The sequence below is a fragment of the Rhinatrema bivittatum genome, chromosome 3 (genome assembly GCF_901001135.1).
Source record: "Rhinatrema bivittatum chromosome 3, aRhiBiv1.1, whole genome shotgun sequence".
NCBI lineage: Eukaryota > Metazoa > Chordata > Amphibia > Gymnophiona > Rhinatrematidae > Rhinatrema > Rhinatrema bivittatum.
Window position 1 is genome coordinate 558,640,943 of NC_042617.1, and position 20,203 is coordinate 558,661,145.

Genomic DNA, 20,203 nt, shown 5'->3' on the forward strand with positions numbered 1-20,203 from the left:
AGAGACTCTATAACAGGGTACCATCAAGCTAGGGTGAGATAACATAGTACAAAATTTCATCTTTGTGAGACTTTCCTCACTTCAAATGATGTCAAATCTTCACCAAGGTGTACTGGCTGTTTGTATGTCTCACTCTACATGTGAAACTGGCTCCTAAACCACCTCTAATACCTCACCTTGACCTAATTAGATGGCCCTCCTACAGAAATATAAATAGGTGCACACAGTGAGGCCCTCCCCAGAGGCTCACTCTCTCTCTCTCTACTCCACTCTTCTCCCTCTCTTTCTCCTCCCCAAGCTCAGAAATGGCCAAAATGCAATTCCAAAAATTTATCACAAATTGCGTTATGGCCATTGCGGGCATATCGCACAGCCTAACGCCAGGAAAGAAGTGTTAATGCCATAGCGCATTCTGATGAATGACCCGGTTTGTTTGAAATCCCCTCAATTACTGCGGCACGGCTTCAATCTACTCATTGGCCAGCATTTAGCTGCTGTGCTCCAAAGATTTGGAATTCTCTCCTCAGGAACTCCACGATGAATTAAAATATCTTCAGTTCAGAAAGAAATTAAAATCATGGTTGTTTTAAATTTTAATTAGTGGAATTATGAACATTAAAAAAAAACAAAAACGTGCATGCATCCACGTGCGCGCGTTATAAAATACGATATCCATGTGCGCGGTGGATTTTAACATCCGTGAGCGCACGTGCGGAGTCCTCCATGCGCAGGGGTGGGGAAATTTTAAAAAGACAACGCATGGTGACGCGAGTAGGGCTTCCCCGGTTCCCTCCCAGTCTGCTCCAATTAAGGAGCAGACTGGGAGGGAACTTCCCTATACCCCTACCTAATCTTTCTACCCTTTTCCCTTCTCTTCCCCAACCCCTAACCCTTTCCTAGCTATAATAATTTTGTGGAGTTTTTTTACCTTGCTGCTCCAAAGGAGCAGCAGTAGACTCTGCGCGCTGGCCAGCTGCCAGCGTCCGCTTCCCCGGAACAGCAGCTAATGGGTCTGTCCTAGCCTACTCCCCATCCTGCCTGGCACTTTGTCGCATACCGGGGATTACGTGCATGGCCGGGCCTGTTGTAAAATGTGTGCAATGCACGCAAGGCCCAGCCAGGCGCATAAACCCCGAAATTTAGGCCTGTAGCCCTTTGAAAATTTACTTGTAAGGTTTTAGTCTGTTACGACAGTTTTTACTACTTGGCAGGATTATTTATTATGTATTAATTATGATTGTTCTATGAACTGTATTTGATTGAATTGCAACCCACTTTGATATTGTAACGATCGGTATTATATGAAATCAAATTACAAGTTTCTACTTGCAATGAGGTACATCCAAGACTAGATCAACTCTGTCAGGTGTATCTGGAGCCAGGTGGCAACAGTCTTTAGGCAGGTATGAAAGGTGTGACTGCACAAGCCCCACATCTACAGGGGCTCCAAGGGTGTCACACCATACATGCCTAAAGATGGATCTGTAGTTTGGGCCAGCAGCAGGAGATGGGAGCTAGACTGGGCCCAGCTCCTCCCTATACCAATGGGAGCTTTTGTAGATGGACTTTTTGGTTATTACACGTTCTAACAGTGTCATTATTCCCGCTAGTCTAGTCTTGAATAATATTCAGTTTACTATGGCACCTCATGTTAAAAGCCTTGGTGTATGGTTGGATTCAAATTTATCATTCCATGAACATGTTAAAGTCTGTAATTAATGTTTTTTTCAAACTGAGGTTACTTCCTGGCCTAAAAAATCTGCGTGAACCAAGTGATTTTAAGTTGGTGGTTCAGGCATCAACTTCCCACTATCGATTTTTGCGATGCCATATACCTTGGACTCCTTGAATCAACTCTGCAGCTATGTCAGCTTCTTCTCAATTCAACTACATGTCTAATTAGTGGAGTTACCGTATTTTTCGCTCCATAAGACGCACTTTTTTTCCCCCAAAGGTGGGGGGAAAATGTATGTGCGTCTTATGGAGCGAATATAAAAAAAAAACCAAACAAAAATCTAACAAACACCCCCCCCCCCCGACTCCCCCAAGACCTGAAATTAATTTCCTGCAACCCCCCACCCTCCTGACGCCCCCAAGACCTGCCAAACGTCCCTGGTGGTCCAGCGGGGGTCCGGGAATGATCTCCTGGGCGCGGGCCATCGGCTGCCAGTAAACAAAATGGCGCCGACGGCCCTATGCCCTCACTATGTCACTGAAACCGACCACTGCTATTGGTCGGTCTCAGTGACATAGTGAGGGCATAGGGCCGTCGGCGCCATTTTGTTTACTGGCAGCCGACGGCTCACGCCCAGGAGATCGTTCCCGGACCGCTCCTGGACCCCCGCTGGACCACCAGGGACGTTTGGCAGGTCTTGGGGGGGTCAGGAGGGTGGGGGGTTGCAGGAAATTAATTCGGCAGGTCTTGGGGGGGTCAGGGGGGTGGAGGTTGTTAATTTAAAGGGTTGGGATGGGGGGGTTTTGGGGGTTCCCACAGAAAGAAAAATTTTCTGATCTGGGGAGTGGACCGAAATGGCCCTCCCCAGACCCGAAAACAAAATGGGGAGAAAAAAAAAACCTATGCACTCCCCTAATTTGCTCCATAAGACGCCCAGACGCAGAGCCGGTTTAGCACAATTTTTTTTTTTTTTAAATTTTCCCCCTCTGAATCCTAGGTGCGTCTTATGGTCAGGTGCGTCTTATGGAGCGAAAAATACGGTAAATGCTATGATCATATTACCCTTACTTTAATACAATTCCAGTGGCTTCGCGTTACAGAACTCACTCAAAAATATTATTATTTATGACTCAAACTATTAAGTAGCTCTTCTTTTCCTTGGGCTAATTCATTGCTTCGTATTTATCAACCAACAAGGAGTCTCAGATCTCAAGAAAGAGGCCTGCTCAAGGTTCCCTCAATTTAAACAGCCAGACTATCATCTACACTAGACTGTCTTTTCCGTAGCTACACCTAATTTATGTAATTCTATATCCGCATCTCTAAGACTTGAAGAATGTCCCAAGAAATTTAATATAACTTTAAAGACATTCCTGCTGAAGCAAGCAATTAATTAAGAGGTGCCCGTATATATTCAATAGCGACTCTGGCGCAATCAGGTTCCTTTCATGTTACATAGCTGCGAGGAATAATTAGGGTCAAGTCAACAGTCCTACAGGCCTTCTTGATTTGGCAAGTAATTTGTCTTATTTTAGGCTGATTAAGAATGTTTGTTTGTGATTTTAGATTGTTTTATATATGTAATCTGTTATTTTGTTACTTGTAACTATTATGTAAAATCGCTTATTTTTATTTTATTTATTTAAGGCTTTTATATACCGACTTTCTTGATACAAATCAAATCAACTCGGTTTACATTGAACTAAGCAGAACTATAACCAACCAAACACCACAAAGCAATTAAAAATTTTAATAAACAAACTTAGGCCTGGATTTATCAAAATGTGGTAAATATCGCATGCGATGGGAAAAGGGGGGGTGTTTTATGGTATTAGGGAATTTATCGCAATTTGCACTAATACCTATGTGAAGAGCTAAGTTACCGCAAATTGATGTTACCCAGGTAGAGAGTCCATCAAGCTAGGTTGAGAGAACACTGCACAAATCTCATCTTTGGGCAAGTTTCCTCACTCCGAGGGTCATCAAATGTTCACAAGAGAGCACTGTTCTAGTCGTACGTCTCACTTTGAATGTCAAAGTGGCCCCTAACCCCCTACACTAATACCTAAACCTCACCTCAAGTTACTAGGTAGGCCTCCCATAGAGATATAAATATATATCTAGGGTGATGGCATTAAGGCTAGGCACTCTCTCTCCCCCTCCCCCCCCCTGAGATCACTGATAGCTAGGTAGATGCTCTGGGAAGTTCAAACTACCAAAACCGGCATCTGCGAAACAGATCGCAACAGGTGATCAGCCGTACCGCGAGCTATGGCACAGCTTAACACTCCTGAAAACATTGTAGCTAAAATCCGTGCAATAGGGCTTCGCCCAGCCCTAACTCCTCCTCTTTTTCGGATTTGCATCGCACCATACGATATGGCGCTATCACATGTGTTAAAGGCATTTTCGCATGCGTTAACGGGGCTTTTCGCATGCGATAAGACCTCAACGCATTTTGATAAATGAGGGGGTTAGCTGCCAGAAGAGCACAGTGGCGGCAGGTTGTCAGTGAGCGAGGGGGTCTGAGAAAAGCCTCTCATCTCATTAGTGCCGCGGCCCAACTCAAGCAGAAGAATGCACCTGGTACACACCCTGCACATGACCAGAATGTGCCGCTGATGAAGGACGGTTGGGACTGCCTCTTCCTACCCCTTAGGAGCTGTGAACACTGCCTCTGCAGCATCTTCAACCCCTGCCTGTCCGAACAGAAGAAGCTGAGCTCCAGAGCTGAACCACGGCACCACCGCACAGCCACTGTACAGAACTGCGGAAAAGCAAACTGCCACATCATCAGCTGTGCGATTGCCCCTTGAAAATTCTGCTTTAAAAACTCTTTTGGACCTCACATGATGAACATTCTTTTAGCTCATAGATCCTCACTAGCAAGATATAAAGGACTATAAAAGTACACAGAATGTTCAGCATCCATCAATCAGAATAAGAAGCCAAGCATTCTATATTGATAATGCATAATAATGCAAAGCACAGCAAACAGAGCTGTTAGTGTTACCCCTTAATTCAGAGTGCCTGCAATAGGCCACTTACCTCTTGTGCCAAGCCGACGAATCTCCTCAACTAAGAGATTAACTTCATGGTCAACATTCATTTTTTGAGGCCTAAAATTCAGATTTATAAGAGCTTATAATCAAAATCTTTCATAACTGCAAATAAAATGTTACAGTGTCAGCATAATATTACTTTAAGCAACACATTACAGCACCTGAAAGAACAATGTATGGAACAACTGAAAAAAGTCTCAGGAAATGAATGAACGTCGTGAATGGCCACGTCAGCGAGAAGCTGCTTCAGGACATCGGGCCTGTTGATTACCAGAAAACTGCTGGCTGTGTTTTGTGTAAGTAAACACATTAAGAAAATAAAAGCACACATAAGTGTGCTCCATGACTGGGCACCTCCACCACGTTCAGGCTTTCCTACTTCCAGAAACCGCTTTATTTATTAACAGATTTTAAATTCAGCAGATTTCCAATTAATTGTTCAGTGCAGATTACATAAGAACATTCATAAATCACAAATAAGCAATACAAACCATACTACAAAATACAGCACAGCAAAAGATTATATTAGAGCTTTCTCACAGGGCAAGTTTTAAGAGTTTTATACTGGCTTTTTTAATATTGTAAGACTTTTAAATGTTCCTACTCCTTGACACTGCCTCATACTTCGAAATATAATTCTTTGCCAGTGATGTCATTCTATTTCACTTTTTGTGGGTGATTAATGCAGCTTCACAGGAAAACAAAATAAAATAAGAACATGGGTCTGTGATTCATTGAGCTCGCAAAGGAATGACAACCCATTCATTGCCATCACTGACTGTTTGCTTAACTTGTAGAGCACATCAAAACTTTTCTGAGCTCGAAACCCTTGTGTAAGCAATGCTTTCCTCTCTTAATGCAGCAAGATCCCTATGTGTAGAAAACTGGACTACAACCATCACTAAAGCAAGGAAGGAGAACTGCAAGGGTCCTTTTTTTTCTAAGCTGGTTCTGCTTTACAAAAAGAAAAAAAAATGCGGTTTTTCATTTTATAAATTGGGAACTGAGAAAATGGCTTGTGGGGGGGGCGGGGAATTCAGATTTCCTGTCTCCTATTCATCCACATAGTTTCATGAAAGGGCACCCAACTCGTTCCTACAAGAGTTCACTTAACTATTAAGTAGTGAAAATATGGGAAAAGTCTGTGTTATCCACATTTCTACAGGCGCATGAATAATAAAATCCTAATTTGTAGACAGCAAAGAAAATCTTTATGCTCTCGATTACACAGCACCAAAGCCCCGACTTTTTCCATCTACGCTGCCCAGCTCAGTCATGGCTCTGAGCCTAATCCAGGGGACGCGGCGTAGCGAGGACAGGAGGGGATCTGAATGGTCAAAACCTGCACAGCAGGTGAGGACCCATTGGCCCGACTAGTCGAGCAGTTGTTCCTGCCTGCACTTCTCTAGCTAAGCATAATCACCCAGCTGTCAGCTGTACAAGCTGAGCTGCTTACACTGCTAGCTCTGGTCTTCACCCTTCCTTATCATCTCCCACCATGCGAAGGATATGTCCCAACGGCCAGTTGTACAAGCCTGACCACCTACAGGATATTGCTTACTGAATTTAGTGCTGCCATCTCTCTTCTTTGGTCCCAGGGAGAGGAGCATATAACTTTCCATACTTAAAAAAAAAATCAGCATCCAACCCCTCCCTCCCACTCTTCTTACCACTGCCCCTGGGTCTGACCCAGCTGTGCTCAGGTTTTGTAGAGGGGTCTTGATTTCCCCACCCTCTGATGTAGGCTCCTCCTCACATCTAACAAAACAGCAAAGAAGGCTGCTTAATAAAGCCGTGGGAGAAGGAATACACAATAAGCAGCCAAATGTCCAATCTGTATTAGTTTATTGTGTAGAGACAAATATGTGCAAATGAGCCCGACTCTAGCTGAGTTATGCCGTCCTTCAATAGGGCTGCATCAGGGGTATTTGCATATATGGATTCTATATCTTCATCAATTTATGTACATAAACTGTGAACGATACCGAACTTAATACTTCAAATCCTGAATTGTGTGCAATCAGTTTGGTCTCTTTCGGAAACAAATTGAAAACATTGCTCAATGTTTTCAATTTGTTTGCAAATACCCCTGATGCAGCCCTATTGAAGGAGGGCGTAACTCAGCTAGAGTCGGGCTCATTTGCACATATTTGTCTCTACACAATAAACTAATACAGATTGGACATTTGGCTGCTTATTGTGTAATTCCTGCTTCCTCCTCACATCTAACATCCTCAGTATAGAAGCCTTTCCTCCTATTTTCCCAAGCCTTCCACCGCCAACTTTACATCCTACCCCTAACTCCTTTTCCCTGAATTTCTTTTGCATCTTCCTGCTAAATATGAGAATGTTTCTATCACATTCCCCTTCTTTTCTCCAGTCAGTACATTTTGGTATCAAGCCTTTCTTTGCAGGCTCTCTGTTGCACTTCCTGTGTCATTTTCGTAGTCCTTCTCCGAACTGCTTCCATTCCCGCAGCGTCCTTACAAAAAGGTGTGAGCTTCAGAACTGAATACAGTGCAGTTAAAAAGAACATGTTGGCGACCCACTGAGCTCATCACTGAGATTTTCAGCAAAGAGCAACCAAGTACAGGATATTTTATTTTTTAACATGAAGTCTAGAAGGTGAATTTTAAAGGCCTGACATATGCATTAATCAGGCGATGCCTGAATAAGACGGGGTCACGTGCGCCGAGCGGATTTTAAAAGCCGACGAAATACGCGCCTATCTCCCGCAGCACACACACATCTAGAAAGTTTTCAAAAGGGGGCAGGATGTGGGAATGGTCTGGGCAGGGCATGACCACAGATGTGCAAATAAATACGTGATCCAGCGCGCGCAAGGGGCCCCCTGCTGCGTAATTTAACTTCTGCTATGGATGATGTGAATTAATTAAAAAATAAAGAAAAATAGGCAGATCTGTGGGATTTTAAGGGTGGGGAGGGATGAAGGATATTAAACTACGGAGTTTGAAGGACCTCTCTCTTAATTGGGGGACAAACTGGTAAAACTGGGAATATCATTGGCGCACGCCCCCTTTTAAAATCCCCGATTTATGTGGAAGCAGCGGCATTTCCGCGCATGCGCGTACTCCCACTTAAAATGCGACGCACGTGTGCACACAGCCAGGCTATTTTATAACGTACGCGCATATGTACGTGCAAGTTATAAAATAGCTGCGTGCCTGGGTGCGAGCCAGAGCCCGCACACCGGTTTGAAAGTTACCGTCCCTGTACCCAGCCCTCCTCCAGGAATTAGCAGCATCTGCGAAAGTGTTTGCTCTGCACAGCCATCTCAACCTTGCTGACTTGATAAGGTTCCCAGAGGACAGGATACACCCCTAAATGAAATGTTTAACACACTGCATTTGAAACTATTTGTCATGACTCAGGGTTTGGCAAGCATCAAGCCAAGTTACGTTCCCTTCCAGACAGCTAGCTGGATTCTGCTTTGCTGAAAAGCCCCTTGAAGAGGAAACATTTCGATAAGGCAGTGTATGCCCTTTTTTTTTTTTAATGGAAATCAATTGCTTCCTGATGTCCATACTATTTTGAATTATTTGGATTTTAGGAAAGCAGTAAAGGCAATTCTCTTTGTGCAAGCTTTCATTTGATGTCTGTTTTTCAGCTATATTTTTAATTTCTGTTTTTTAGTTTATCATTACTGAATTTTACTGCATCATGTAACTGCTTACATTATATGTTTTATCTCAATTAGAGATCACTTTTGTATCTAGTGAGTAATACAGTGTTTCCTAAATAAACAAAGTGGCTACTTGATAGGCTCCACTGCAGGGGGTGGGTGTCAGAGGACAGCAAAGTGAATAAGATCCAGAAGCCAGACCCCCCCCAAATCACCGAGAAAATGATTTTCATGTTGCTTTCTTCTCTTGGGATATGCTGCATACAGTACATGGGCGGCAGAGTTGGTTAGACTGATGCTTCTGGCCATTTCTCAGCATGTTTGCAAACAAAAGCACCTCTATAGAAAAAGAGAAACACTGCTAAATTGTATTTTATCTACCAGTGATTAACAAACCCCCTGGAGTGGTCTGCAAGAGTAAGACCCTGTAGCCCTACTGGCAGCTGCTATTTTGATTCCGGGGAAACTGAAGTTATTGCTGCAGGTGGGGGAACGCTGGATGCTCCACCTACAATCCACAATGAGCAGAGTCAAACATATTGAACCTGACAACAGTATCATACAGGTAGGTTTATTCAGTGAGGAACCGACATGATGTGATAACAAAAAAAAAAAAAAAAAATCCAGAACAGATGCCTTGGAAAGCACAGAAATGAACGAACGTTCGTGATTCTGGACTGTAATATATGCTGGGGGAGAGTTTCAATCACATGCCAGCCTGCTTGGATCCTGAATGACTGCCATTCAGTCAGAGGAAGCCACATCAGTAGTACGAACTGCCCTCCAGACCCCGGAACGACCACGCAAAAATCTAACCAACTGCCAGCATCCCATGCCCAGAAACAGGATGATACAGGATGATACAGTGGGATACGTTTACCCCATCTGCCTGGTATCTCAAGAGAAGACAGGAGCGGGATGGTTTCCTGTGCCAGCAGACTGGCACATTCACTGCACAAATGTGTGACTTTCCTATAGACTTTATGCTTTGATTTCTTATAAAAGGCCTGATGTAGAAAGGATTTTTTCCCCATTGTGTGTCTATAGAGATAAAAAAAAAAAAAACTTGGTAAAATTGGACTCAAAGTGCTGTAATCGCTATCAGCCCTATATACAATCAAAAGAATTCAGACAGTTCAGCCGTATCTGTGTGCGTCACCAATGTTATCATAAAAAAAAAAAAGCTAGAAACCCTTTCTGTGGAGGCACCTCTCAGAGAACGGGAACAGACTCCTACTTTCTTCTCCTCAGAGGACTTATGAATGCAATTCATGCATTGTAAATCAGAAGATAAATGAACGTTTGGGGAAGGGAAGGGACATAAACCTTTGGGGGAATATTTTTGTATCCATTCAAGGACTGGTATGACAATCTTAGATCTTGAACTTTTCCCTCTCTAATTACAGCACCACAATTTAGCACTGCGAATGCCGATGAATTTTAGTCTCCTGTGATTCATAATTTACAACTGATGCTGTATCTCTGTTCTTTTAGTTTTGAGGGGGAAAAAAAAATCTCTCCCCACCCTCCTGCTGAATATAACCGTGTTTCCCAACTCGTGTGATCAGCTGTGCCACGGAAACATTGCCACTGCTCGATATGCAGATCCAGACCAGCTCCTGGGCTCAGCTCTCAGCAACAAGAGACACCAGGGGTGGCTCTTAAAACATGCAGCAGCTCTTTTCTGAGAACAGGCGTAATCATGCCTGCCTGCTCTTCCTGGCTACAGCAGGAGCCCTGAGGTGTAATTATTGGACAGCATGCAGGGCACGGGTTATCTGGGCCCCAGTTGGTGCAGCACAAACCATGCACACAGCACCTCCTCACCTTCCCCCTCTGAGTCCTTCCAGCCTGTCTTATCCCCGGGCTAAGTGACACTAGGAGAGGGTGCACTGAGCACCGGATGAGACTCATTCTGAGTGCTGGAAGTAGGAAGAGTGGAGGAGCTCTGGTAGCCACATGCAGCAGCCCAGTGGAGGCAGCAACCTGTGCTTTAAAACTGGGAGCTAAAATTCAGCGCACAGTTTCTTAACGCACGGGTTCACTTTCTTTTTTTTTTTTTTTTAACTCCCAATGCAGTAAGCTAATACATCAGAGTTAAAATACGTGGATACAAAAGTTAAAAATGTGCACTCAGCACAGACCGAACTCATACTTTCACTCAAGAGAGGAGAAAAGCAGCCACGGGATACCTTGTGCGTTTCTCCCTTACCCACCACTGGCTGTAGCCTCCCGTCCAGGATGACCCCGCCTGCAACCCAGGCCGTAAACAGGAGTCCAACTTAAAATGAAAGGAGCCAGGGAAAAACTAAAGTTAAGTTTCTCAATGCTGATTTCATTTCAATTCATTAGTGCACTTCCTCAACTCAAGCCAACACTGCTGCGGGGCGCAGTTCCCAACTCACTGTTAAGAAAGGCTTCTGCTTTTTCTTAGCAAGGGATAGTAACTTTAAAGCGAACGCACGCGTGCCTATCTACGTGCATATGTGAGCGCAAGCGCCCACGCACTGGGATTTTAATGTTGTCCGCGCAAGTGCGCACATATTATATAATACACGTCTAGCGAGCATACGTGTGCTCCTAATTTTAAGCAGTTACACAAGGAAACGTTACTCGCGCTGTTTTCCTTAGGATTTGCTGCCATTTACACGCACAAGTGAGCACATTTTATAACACATGCGAGTGAAGGAAAATTAACAATTTTACCAGTTAGACCGGGCAAACTGCTGGGCTCTCTCTAGGGCAGCAAGACCTTCAGCCTGCACTCACCCCAGTTTACCCAGACCCCTCATCCAGTCAGTTATTGGCTATAGAAGAGTTTTATTCTGAAGTAAAAATGCACAGGTAACAGTTCACCGGTTTTAAAATTGGGATTTATGCATGTAAAATGTTGGCCCTGCCCTAAATCAGCCCTTTTTCTACCCTTAGCAAAGTTATTCATGCGCCAGTACCTACATCGTGGACTAATGCAAAATGCCCTCGTTTGCATGGGATTGCCGTGGGAGAGCACTAAGCAGGGCTCACATTTCTGAATGCACAGTTTGCGAGTGAAAAACACCTTCCTGCAGCGGCTGCAAGGCTTACACTCACAAAATGAGCATACTAGGGTGGGTGAAACCGTGCTTTCACCTGAACACCTCTTACTGCATCAGCCTGGGCTGGCTGCCCACCAGGGCTGGATTAAAGGGCGGGCCAGCCAGGCAACTGCTCGGAGCGCCAATCTGTAAGGGGCACTAAATATCAGTCTGAAGGGGGTGCCAAGATCTGCCCTTGTCTCAGTCCTGTCGCCCAATGTCATACTGGCTTCTGCATTTGTACTGTATATAGCGGGAACTGGACCACCGTGATAGGTTCATGGGTGTCTGCCCCCTCTTTCCCTTGGTTTGTAAATTTGGAAGAGAGCCGGGGGGGGGGGGGGGGCTTTCAGAGCTGCCCTAGCTCTTCTTTTGGCTGTATGAGTCCTCTCCACTGCTAGCCTGGTGGAGGCTGATGTGCCACACAACATTTTTGTTAATGTTAGGTGTGCCTTGGACTTGACATAAGAACATGCCATGCTGGGTCAGACCAAGGGTCCATCAAGCCCAGCATCCTGTTTCCAACAGAGGCCAAACCAGGCCACAAGAACCTGGCAATTACCCAAACACCAAGAAGATCCCATGCTACTGATGCAATTAATAGCAGTGGCTACTCCCTAAGTAAACTTGATTAATAGCCGATAATGGACTTCTCCTCCAAGAACTTATCCAATCCTTTTTTAAACACAGCTATACTAACTGCACCAACCACATCCTCTGGCAACAAATTCCAGAGTTTAAATTGTGCGTTGAGTAAAAAAGAACTTTCTCCGATTAGTTTTAAATGTGCCACATGCTAACTTCATGGAGTGCCCCCTAGTCTATTATCCAAAAGAGTAAATAACCGATTCACATTTATCCGTTCTAGACCTCTCATGATTTTAAACACCTCTATCATATCCCCCCTCAACTGTCTCTTCTCCAAGCTGAAAAGTCCTAACCTCTTCAACATTTCCTCATAGGGGAGCTGTTCCATCCCCTTTATCATTTTGGTTGCCCTTCTCTGTACCTTCTCCATCGCAACTATATCTTTTTTGAGATGCGGCGACCAGAACTGTACACAGTATTCAAGGAGGGTTCTCACCATGGTACGATACAGAGGCATTATGAGATTTGGGAAATGCTGATAGAGCAAATGCTTACCATTTGACTTGTCTTTGCACCTTTAAAATATTATTCTCCCCAGATTCATTTAAAAAAAAATGTGCACCAGGCATGCACATTTTTACCCTCAGAAATTAACGCCTGCCCAGAGCAAGCAATTTCCGAGCAGCCCAAAAAGTGTACAGAAAAGCAGAAAATACAAAAAGTACAAAAACGTTTTTAAAAACTAAATAAATAAAAATAAACTGCTGGCAGTCAGGTTAGGAAAAGGGACGTTCAATTAACATTTGAATATTCGATCGTGCGCCCAGGAGAGGCGCCTGGGCGCGCAATAGGAAAGCAGGCGCTCAACACTGAGCGCCTGTTTTCCGTGCAGATTTACTGGATCAGCCCGAGAGTGTAGGAGGGCATAAGAATTTGCAGTGGTGTGAAGAAGCTCAGTGTGCATGCTATGGGACTCTGCCTCTCTTTTATCTGTAAAATGTGCAGTTAAGTAATAGGTCATTTTAGCACTAAATTAATTTCGTCTCAGAGCGGTTTGCAAGTTCAGGAAAGGGAGGAAACTGTGGTGAGTGGCCAGTACATGTGGGGCATGACAAGCCTCTTGAGTCATCGCACTTATTGCTGCACGACAGCTCGTGCCTGAACTTAACTGAAAGCGGCAAATAACTCGAGGCAGCATGAGGTCAGAATGGAGAGACTGCTGCACCTCTGGAAACTTCAGACACACTTTCATCACTTTAAGCCGGATGTGCTAGGCTTTCTTCCCAGACATAAAATGGGCCAAAAACACCTGGCCATAAGCTCCATAAGCGCATCTTCATGCAATTTTGCTTTTGTATTAAGAATCAACACGTCGGGGAAAAAAAATCAGAGTGAGCCCTGTAGGGCACATTTTTTTGTGCCCACGTCAACCATGCTGACGGCGTCCAGGTACAGTAAAGTGATGTGCGCTGCCCTGGGCACGGAAAGGTGGCCACGAAGGATATATTTTTTTTTTTATTTACGGAAAAGCACCGAATCTCTCTTCTATAGCGAGTCCCGCCCTAGCTTGACCGACCGACTGCCCGCCCCGCCAGGACGGGACAAGGCGTGCACCAGCCCCTGTCCCCGCGATCGGAGACGGAGGGAGCAGCCCGCAGCCCCATCCGTGGAAAGGAGAAGCACGGAGCGAAGGAGCCGGGCTCTCCGTCTTACCGATCCGGAAACCGGCCCCACTAGGCTCGCCGCGGACCTGGATGAAGCTCTAGGGGGAGAGTTATTTTGGGTTGATTTGGTTGTTTAAGTATTATCGGTTGTACTTACTTTTCGTTTTCTAACCGAGACCAGGCACCAAAACGAGATCCAGGAAGTGATCGGACCGAGGAAGGCCGGCAGCTGAAAAGGCAGCGCACGCTGGAGGTAAAATGGGCGGACCACTCCAGATATTACCCCGCCCACCTGTGGGAGCGCAGCCTGTGAGGGGCGGAGCCTGAGTTGGGGAGGCGGGACCTGAAAGGGGAAGGCGGAGCCTACAGATCTTGCGCTGCATGCACCTTCGCTTCGCCTGACCCGACAGGTGCCTGCGGGCTGAGACGGCGCGGGGAAACTTGTCTTCGGCTAAGTTATTCCGTTTCCATCGTCCCTGACTGTTTCTGAATGTCTGAGACAATGTAATGTTTAAAAGGCAGAAGAAACAGGGCATGTGGACCACATGGAAATACTCGGAAATGGTATTTTGCAGCTGCCATTTTGTGGTTCAGCAGTTCTGAGTATCTGCATAGTTCAGTAGTACGGAATAATAAGGGAGGATCACTGAAAAAACAAGGTTGTCCTATGAATAGGGACCTTCTTTTTCAGTTTTTATTTTGCCTGGGAATTTCAGTGTTATAACAAAAAAAAACTGTAGAAAAATGATTTAGTTATAACACACAGGAGAAAAATTAGTAGAAAAATCATTTTTCTACAGAGTTTTTGTTGTAACATTGACATTCCCAGGCAAAATAAAAACCGGAAACTAAGGTCCCTACCTGTGAAGTCTGAGGGAGATGTTGCTGGCACCTATTAACTTAATACATTTCTTGATTTATTTCAGGAGCTATTCTTCCTTCCTCAAGTTGGAATAGAATGAGCAAAAGAAGACATGACAGACGATATCAGTGAATCATAAAAAGTAATTTGTGCAGCGTCCAAATTTCATTTCTTTTTTTTTTATTATTATTATTTTCATTTTTGGGGAGGATTTCATTTAATGGGTTTTTTTTCTTATTTTCATTTTTTGGATATTGTTTTATTTAATGTTGATTTTGTTTCCGTTCTTTGCAGAAATTAAATAAATAAATAAAATGAAACAAGCCCTTCCCCACCCCCACCCCTTTCACCTACCCCCAAAAAATACAGGGGGACGACGCCCACTTGCCTGGGGTAGGAGGGATGCCCTTGTGTCATCTGCTTTCAAATGTTCCTGGTCGGCCCTGAGAACAGCGCCGTTGTGACATCAAAAGGTCACGTTCTAAGTGCTGGCTGGCATCATTTTCTAATGGTGCTGGCCATCCAGAAACTGGTGCCATTTTCAAATTATTATGGCAGTTGAACTTGACATTAGTATCATACAGGTTGCCAGTTGAACTTGACATTAGTATCATACAGGTAGGTTTATTCAGTGAGGAATCGCCATGATGTGATTTAAAAAAGCACTGAGATGAACATTCATGATTCTGGATTGTGATATTGCTGGGAAGGGAGTTTAAATCACATGCCAGCATGCTTGGATCCTGAATGACTACCATTCAGGATCAGAGGAAGTCATTTCAGTAGGATGAACCTCTCCAGACCCCAAAACTACCACGCAAAATCTAAACAACTGCCTGCATCCCATGCCCAGAAACAGGATGATACAGTAGTATAAATTTGCCCCTCTGCCTGGCAAAGGTTCATCTGCCTGGCATCTAAAGAGGAGGCAAGAGAAGGATAGTTTCCAGTGCAAACAGAATAGCATCAAATGCATGACTTTCTTATAGACTTTGGGGTACATTTTAAAACACAGCGCGCACGCGTACTTTTGTTCGCGCACCAGGCGCGAACAAAAGTATGCCGGATTTTATAAGATACGCACGTAGCCACGCGTATCTTATAAAATCCGGGGTCGGCGCGCGCAAGGGGGTGCACATTTGTGCAACTTGCGCACACCGAGCCCTGCGCGCGCTGCCCGTTCCCTCCGCCTTCCCCTCCCTTCCCCTACCTAGTCTCACCACCCGGCCTTATCTAAACCCCCCCCCCCCCCCACCTCTGTCACGAAAGTTACGCCTGCTCGAGGCAGGCGTAACTTTGCATGCGCCGGGCCGGCTGCCGTGTGCCATGTTCCGGTCTGGGGGCTGGTCCGGAGGCTGCGGCCATGCCCCCGGAACGCCCCCGGGCTGAAACCACACCTGCGGCGCCGCCCCTGGATGACGCGCCGGCCGCGTCACACACCCCCGACACGCCCCCCGATGACGCGCGGATCGCGATATGCCCCCCGACACGCCCCCCCCCCAGGAAAGCCCCGGGACTTACGCGCGTCCCGGGGCTTTGCGTGCGCCGGAAGCCTATGCAAAATAGGCTTCCGGCGCGTGCAGGGGCGTTTTAAAAGGGTTACGTGCGTACCTTATGCGCGTAACCCTTTTAAAATCCGGCCCTTTGTGTTCTGTGTCCCGATAGTGTACAAATAATCGACCACCCATGAAAATGGTGTTGGCTGGCCCTAAGACTGGCACCATTCTGAAGATATTCTGGCGCCACTCTCAGCACTCAGCACTATTTGAAAGTGGACAACCCTGGGGCATGAGGTGAGTGGGGGTCACTCCTGCTCCTCAGGCCCCCTCAGATGTGGTAAGTGGGGGCCAAGGTTGTTCCTGGCCCCCAGTACCTTTTGGGTGAGGTGGGGGCTTGGAGGTCCCGGGCCACCAGCCAGTTTTGGGGCAAGTACCAAGGAAGTCTTGGGCTGACCCCGGAGAAGATTTTGGTTGGGCTGAGGGAGACCACAGGAAAGCCTTGGGCTGGCCCGGGGGAAGCCTCAGGTCAGCATTTGAGATTTTTTTTTTTCAAAATGAAACAAAAGTGAAACCAACAAAATTTCCTTGGTTTATCTTGCATTCCATTTTTAAAATATGAAACTTGCACGTCCCTAATCAAAGGCATGCCAGTGATAGTATGAAGGTGAAATGGGAGGCGGTGTGGAGGGCAGGTTGTTGGGTGATCAGAAATTAATAGGCAGTATCCTTTTTATGGCTCAGGAAGGGAAAGACTCGAAGTTAAATTGATCAGACACTTTGAAACTGACAAGAAATCATTCAGAAAAGACCTAGGTTTCTTATCACACGAGGCATAAAATTCTACTGCCTGCCACCTTCTGATCACCCATTAAACACCTGTCCCCCGCCACCATTTCCCCTTTCTTACTATTATTGGTCTGCCTCTTATAATTCACTTCTATTTTCTGTCAATGTTGTCTTTTGCCTGTTCTCTTCTGACCTGATGAAGAAAGTGCTACCTCCCGACATTCTATCAAGAAACGTATTGCTAGTCTAATAAAAAGGCATCTCCTTATACAGATTTCATTTTATTTCTTAACCTGTATTTCCCTGCACTGAGGCTCCGATGCAATAAAATGCGCCCAGCCTAATGCACAGGTTAACGAGCAGTTGGACGTGTGTTTTGGAAATGCGTCCATAACCCCCAATGCAATAAGGAGATCAGCGCCTCCAAAACGCGCGTCCAAACAGAGGCGTAGCGAACAGCGCTCATAACATGTAAATGGCTTGTAGATGAGGCTATTGGCTATTACCCCTCGATGCAAAAAAATTGCCGTACGCCCCAGGCGCGCCTTTTTAACCCATCGAATTTTACACCTGCCCCGGAGCAGGCGAAAAGTCTTGGTGCGCGTCAAGGGGTTCTACTTAAAAACGAAAAAAAATACTGCTTTTCTGTGGTTCTTCCTACCTAGCATCGTCGTAATACAATTAGGAGGAACCACAGAAAGCAGCATCCTGAAAAAATAAAAAGGCTTGATGGAAAAACATGAAAATTCCGGGCGGACAATAAACACACACAATATACACGCGCCAGGCCATGTATATTGTGCCGGTAAATTCACTGCCATGGGCTAAAATGGGCACTCGTAAATTGAGCATCCGATTTGGCCACCCACACACAGCCATGTCTCCTGGCCACCCGATGCCAAGGACGTGCTAGGAACACTTGATTTACGTATTGCATCGGGCACCAAAGAGAGGTGAATGTGTGTACGTTAAAAAATAGACATCCATTTATTATTGCTTCGGCCTCTGAGATTGTTGATCAAAGCCTCAGAAACGTTACTGTGCACATCTTACTACTAAATTGTATCTGAATCCCTTTTCTATGGAAGTAGCTGCGCTCATTGCCTCCAGTAATGAGTTCTGACAAAACACCTTGATTCCACTAAGAACACTTGTTAATAAATGGTAGTCCTTTGTGTGGCAGCTGTGTGAATGCCTTTATTTCAAATGTAGGTCTTGCTGAGGTCAAATCATTAACCTTCTTTGCTCCCAGACCATGACAAAAACCAGTGTGGGAGCCTTCCTTCAGAACAGACTAGTGCCTTCCTAGAATGAATTCTGCTTGGTCATCTGTTATCAAAGTTTTCATTACGTTACTTCATCTTCCAGCCATTATTTTTGCACACACTCTGCTATCTGGAAAAATGCTGTGTTCTGCTGTACCATTTGCACTTGAGCCTGCTACTTGTCAATCTGGGTTTGCAGGGCATTTTGCAACTGTTCCTGGCTCGTGGTAAAGATCTGCATCACTTGCTCCATCTTTCTTACTTTCAGGTCGATCCAGTAAAGTTCAGTTGAAGATTTCTCGTCTGTAACGAGCTCGCTGCGCACAATTCGGACGCGTAAGGCAAACCAGCGATACAGTCTCCAGTTTTGCGCGTCCGTAGCGCTTCTTAAAACAGACGCGTAACCCTTCCCGCACCCAGCATGTAAATGAACGAATTAGCTGTATAATGAAGGAATTAGCTATTCCCCTCCGATACCGTAACGGGCACTCAGGTTCTCTCATTAGTAACGCACTGTTTTGCCGCGGCCGTAACGTGTTAGTTTACCGCCTCCCCCTAGTAGGAGTTAGGACTGTGAGTCTAGTAACAAATCCATCGACACCGCTTAAGATACTCAAAAACAATAAAACACAATTTAAAAAAAAAGCGATACAGAGATGATCGAGAAAATGTAATGATGTGGGACACATAAAACCTGTCAGAAGAAAAAATAAAAATTTTTAAATACCTGTCGGAGGGCCGCGTGGTTCCAGGCGGCCGGCGGCGGCGGGAGCCGGGTGGTCGCGTGTTAAATCTAGGCCGCGGGCAGGTGGGCGCCTGTTCCAGGCAGCGGCGGCGGGGGGACACGCGTTAGTTCGAGACGGCCGGCGGGCGGCGGGTGGTCGCGTGTTAAATCTAGGCCGCGGGCAGGTGGGCGCCTGTTCCAGGCAGCGGCGGCGGGGGGACACGCGTTAGTTCGAGACGGCCGGCGGGCGGCGGGTGGTCGCGTGTTAAATCTAGGCCGGGTCCGCACAGGCGCGCATTCATTCATTGCTGGTGGGGGCTGCCCGGCAGCCCCCACCGGCAGTGAATGAATGCGCGCCTGTACGACCCCTGCGATTCGGCGCTCACGGCGTGACGTCACGGCATGTGACTGCCTTGAGCGCCAAATCGCAGGGGTCGCACAGGCGCACATTCATTCATTCACTGCCGGTGGGGGCTGCCGGAGAGGCAGCCCCCACCGGCAGTGAATGAATTCATTCATCCAGGCGGAGGAGCCGGCTGCTTTCGCCACCGGCTCCTCCGCCTGGATGAATGAATGCGCGCCTGTGCGGACCCGGCCTAGATTTAACACGCGGCCGCCCGCCGGCCGTCTCGAACTAACGCGTGTCCCCCCGCCGCCGCTGCCTGGAACAGGCGCCCACCCGCCCGCGGCCTAGATTTAACACACGACCACCCGGCTCCCGCCGCCGCCGGCCGCCTGTACCCACACGGCCGTCTGAAACTAACGCGCGTCCACCCGCCCCCCCCCCCCCCCCGCCGCCCGGAACAGGCGCCCACCCGCCCGCGGCCTAGATTTAACACTGAACCACCAGCCCCCCGGATCCCGCCGGCCGCCTGGACCCACGCGGCCCTCCGACAGGTATTTAAAAATTTTGATTTTTACACTTCCTGGTGCCTGTCATTTCAAATGTCATTTGAAATGACAGGTACCAGCGCACCCAGGTTAATGTATAGGAGCTGTATTAAGCGCCTATACAGTAAAATGGGTTACGCGGGCATAACCCTTCCCTACCGCTTTAAAGCCGCGGCATGCATTTGCATGCGATTAGAGGAGAGTATCGGGGAGTTAGTGAAGAGAACTGTGCGTGCGGGGAGGAAGGGTGCGCCTGACACTACCGCACTGTTTCTACCGCGGCCTTACTGGATCGACCTGTTACTGAGCTGCCTTCCAATTCTATATCTCTAGGGATAGGAGAGCATGAACAAAAGAAAAAAAACCTGCTGGCCTAGCCGACCCTTACTCCTTGACCCCTGACTATACAGGTGGGGATAGCCCCTGTCGCCTGTTGCACAGGATGGGGAGTAACTAAGAAGCCCAAGAAA

At 46.4% G+C, this 20,203-nt stretch overlaps 1 protein-coding gene across 1 annotated transcript in view; it reads right to left on the bottom strand.

The window, feature by feature from the left end:
* ABRACL (ABRA C-terminal like) overlaps positions 1-13,976 on the bottom strand; it is a 35,940-nt gene extending 21,964 nt beyond the window's left edge. Inside the window, exons 1-2 of the mRNA XM_029596462.1 lie at positions 13,864-13,976; positions 4,724-4,794 (exon numbers count right to left, since the gene is read on the bottom strand). Coding sequence (XP_029452322.1) covers positions 4,724-4,784 — 61 coding nt within the window. The 5' untranslated portion in view covers positions 4,785-4,794; positions 13,864-13,976. The remainder of the gene's footprint in view (positions 1-4,723; positions 4,795-13,863) is intronic.
* Between the last annotated feature and the right edge of the window lie 6,227 nt (positions 13,977-20,203).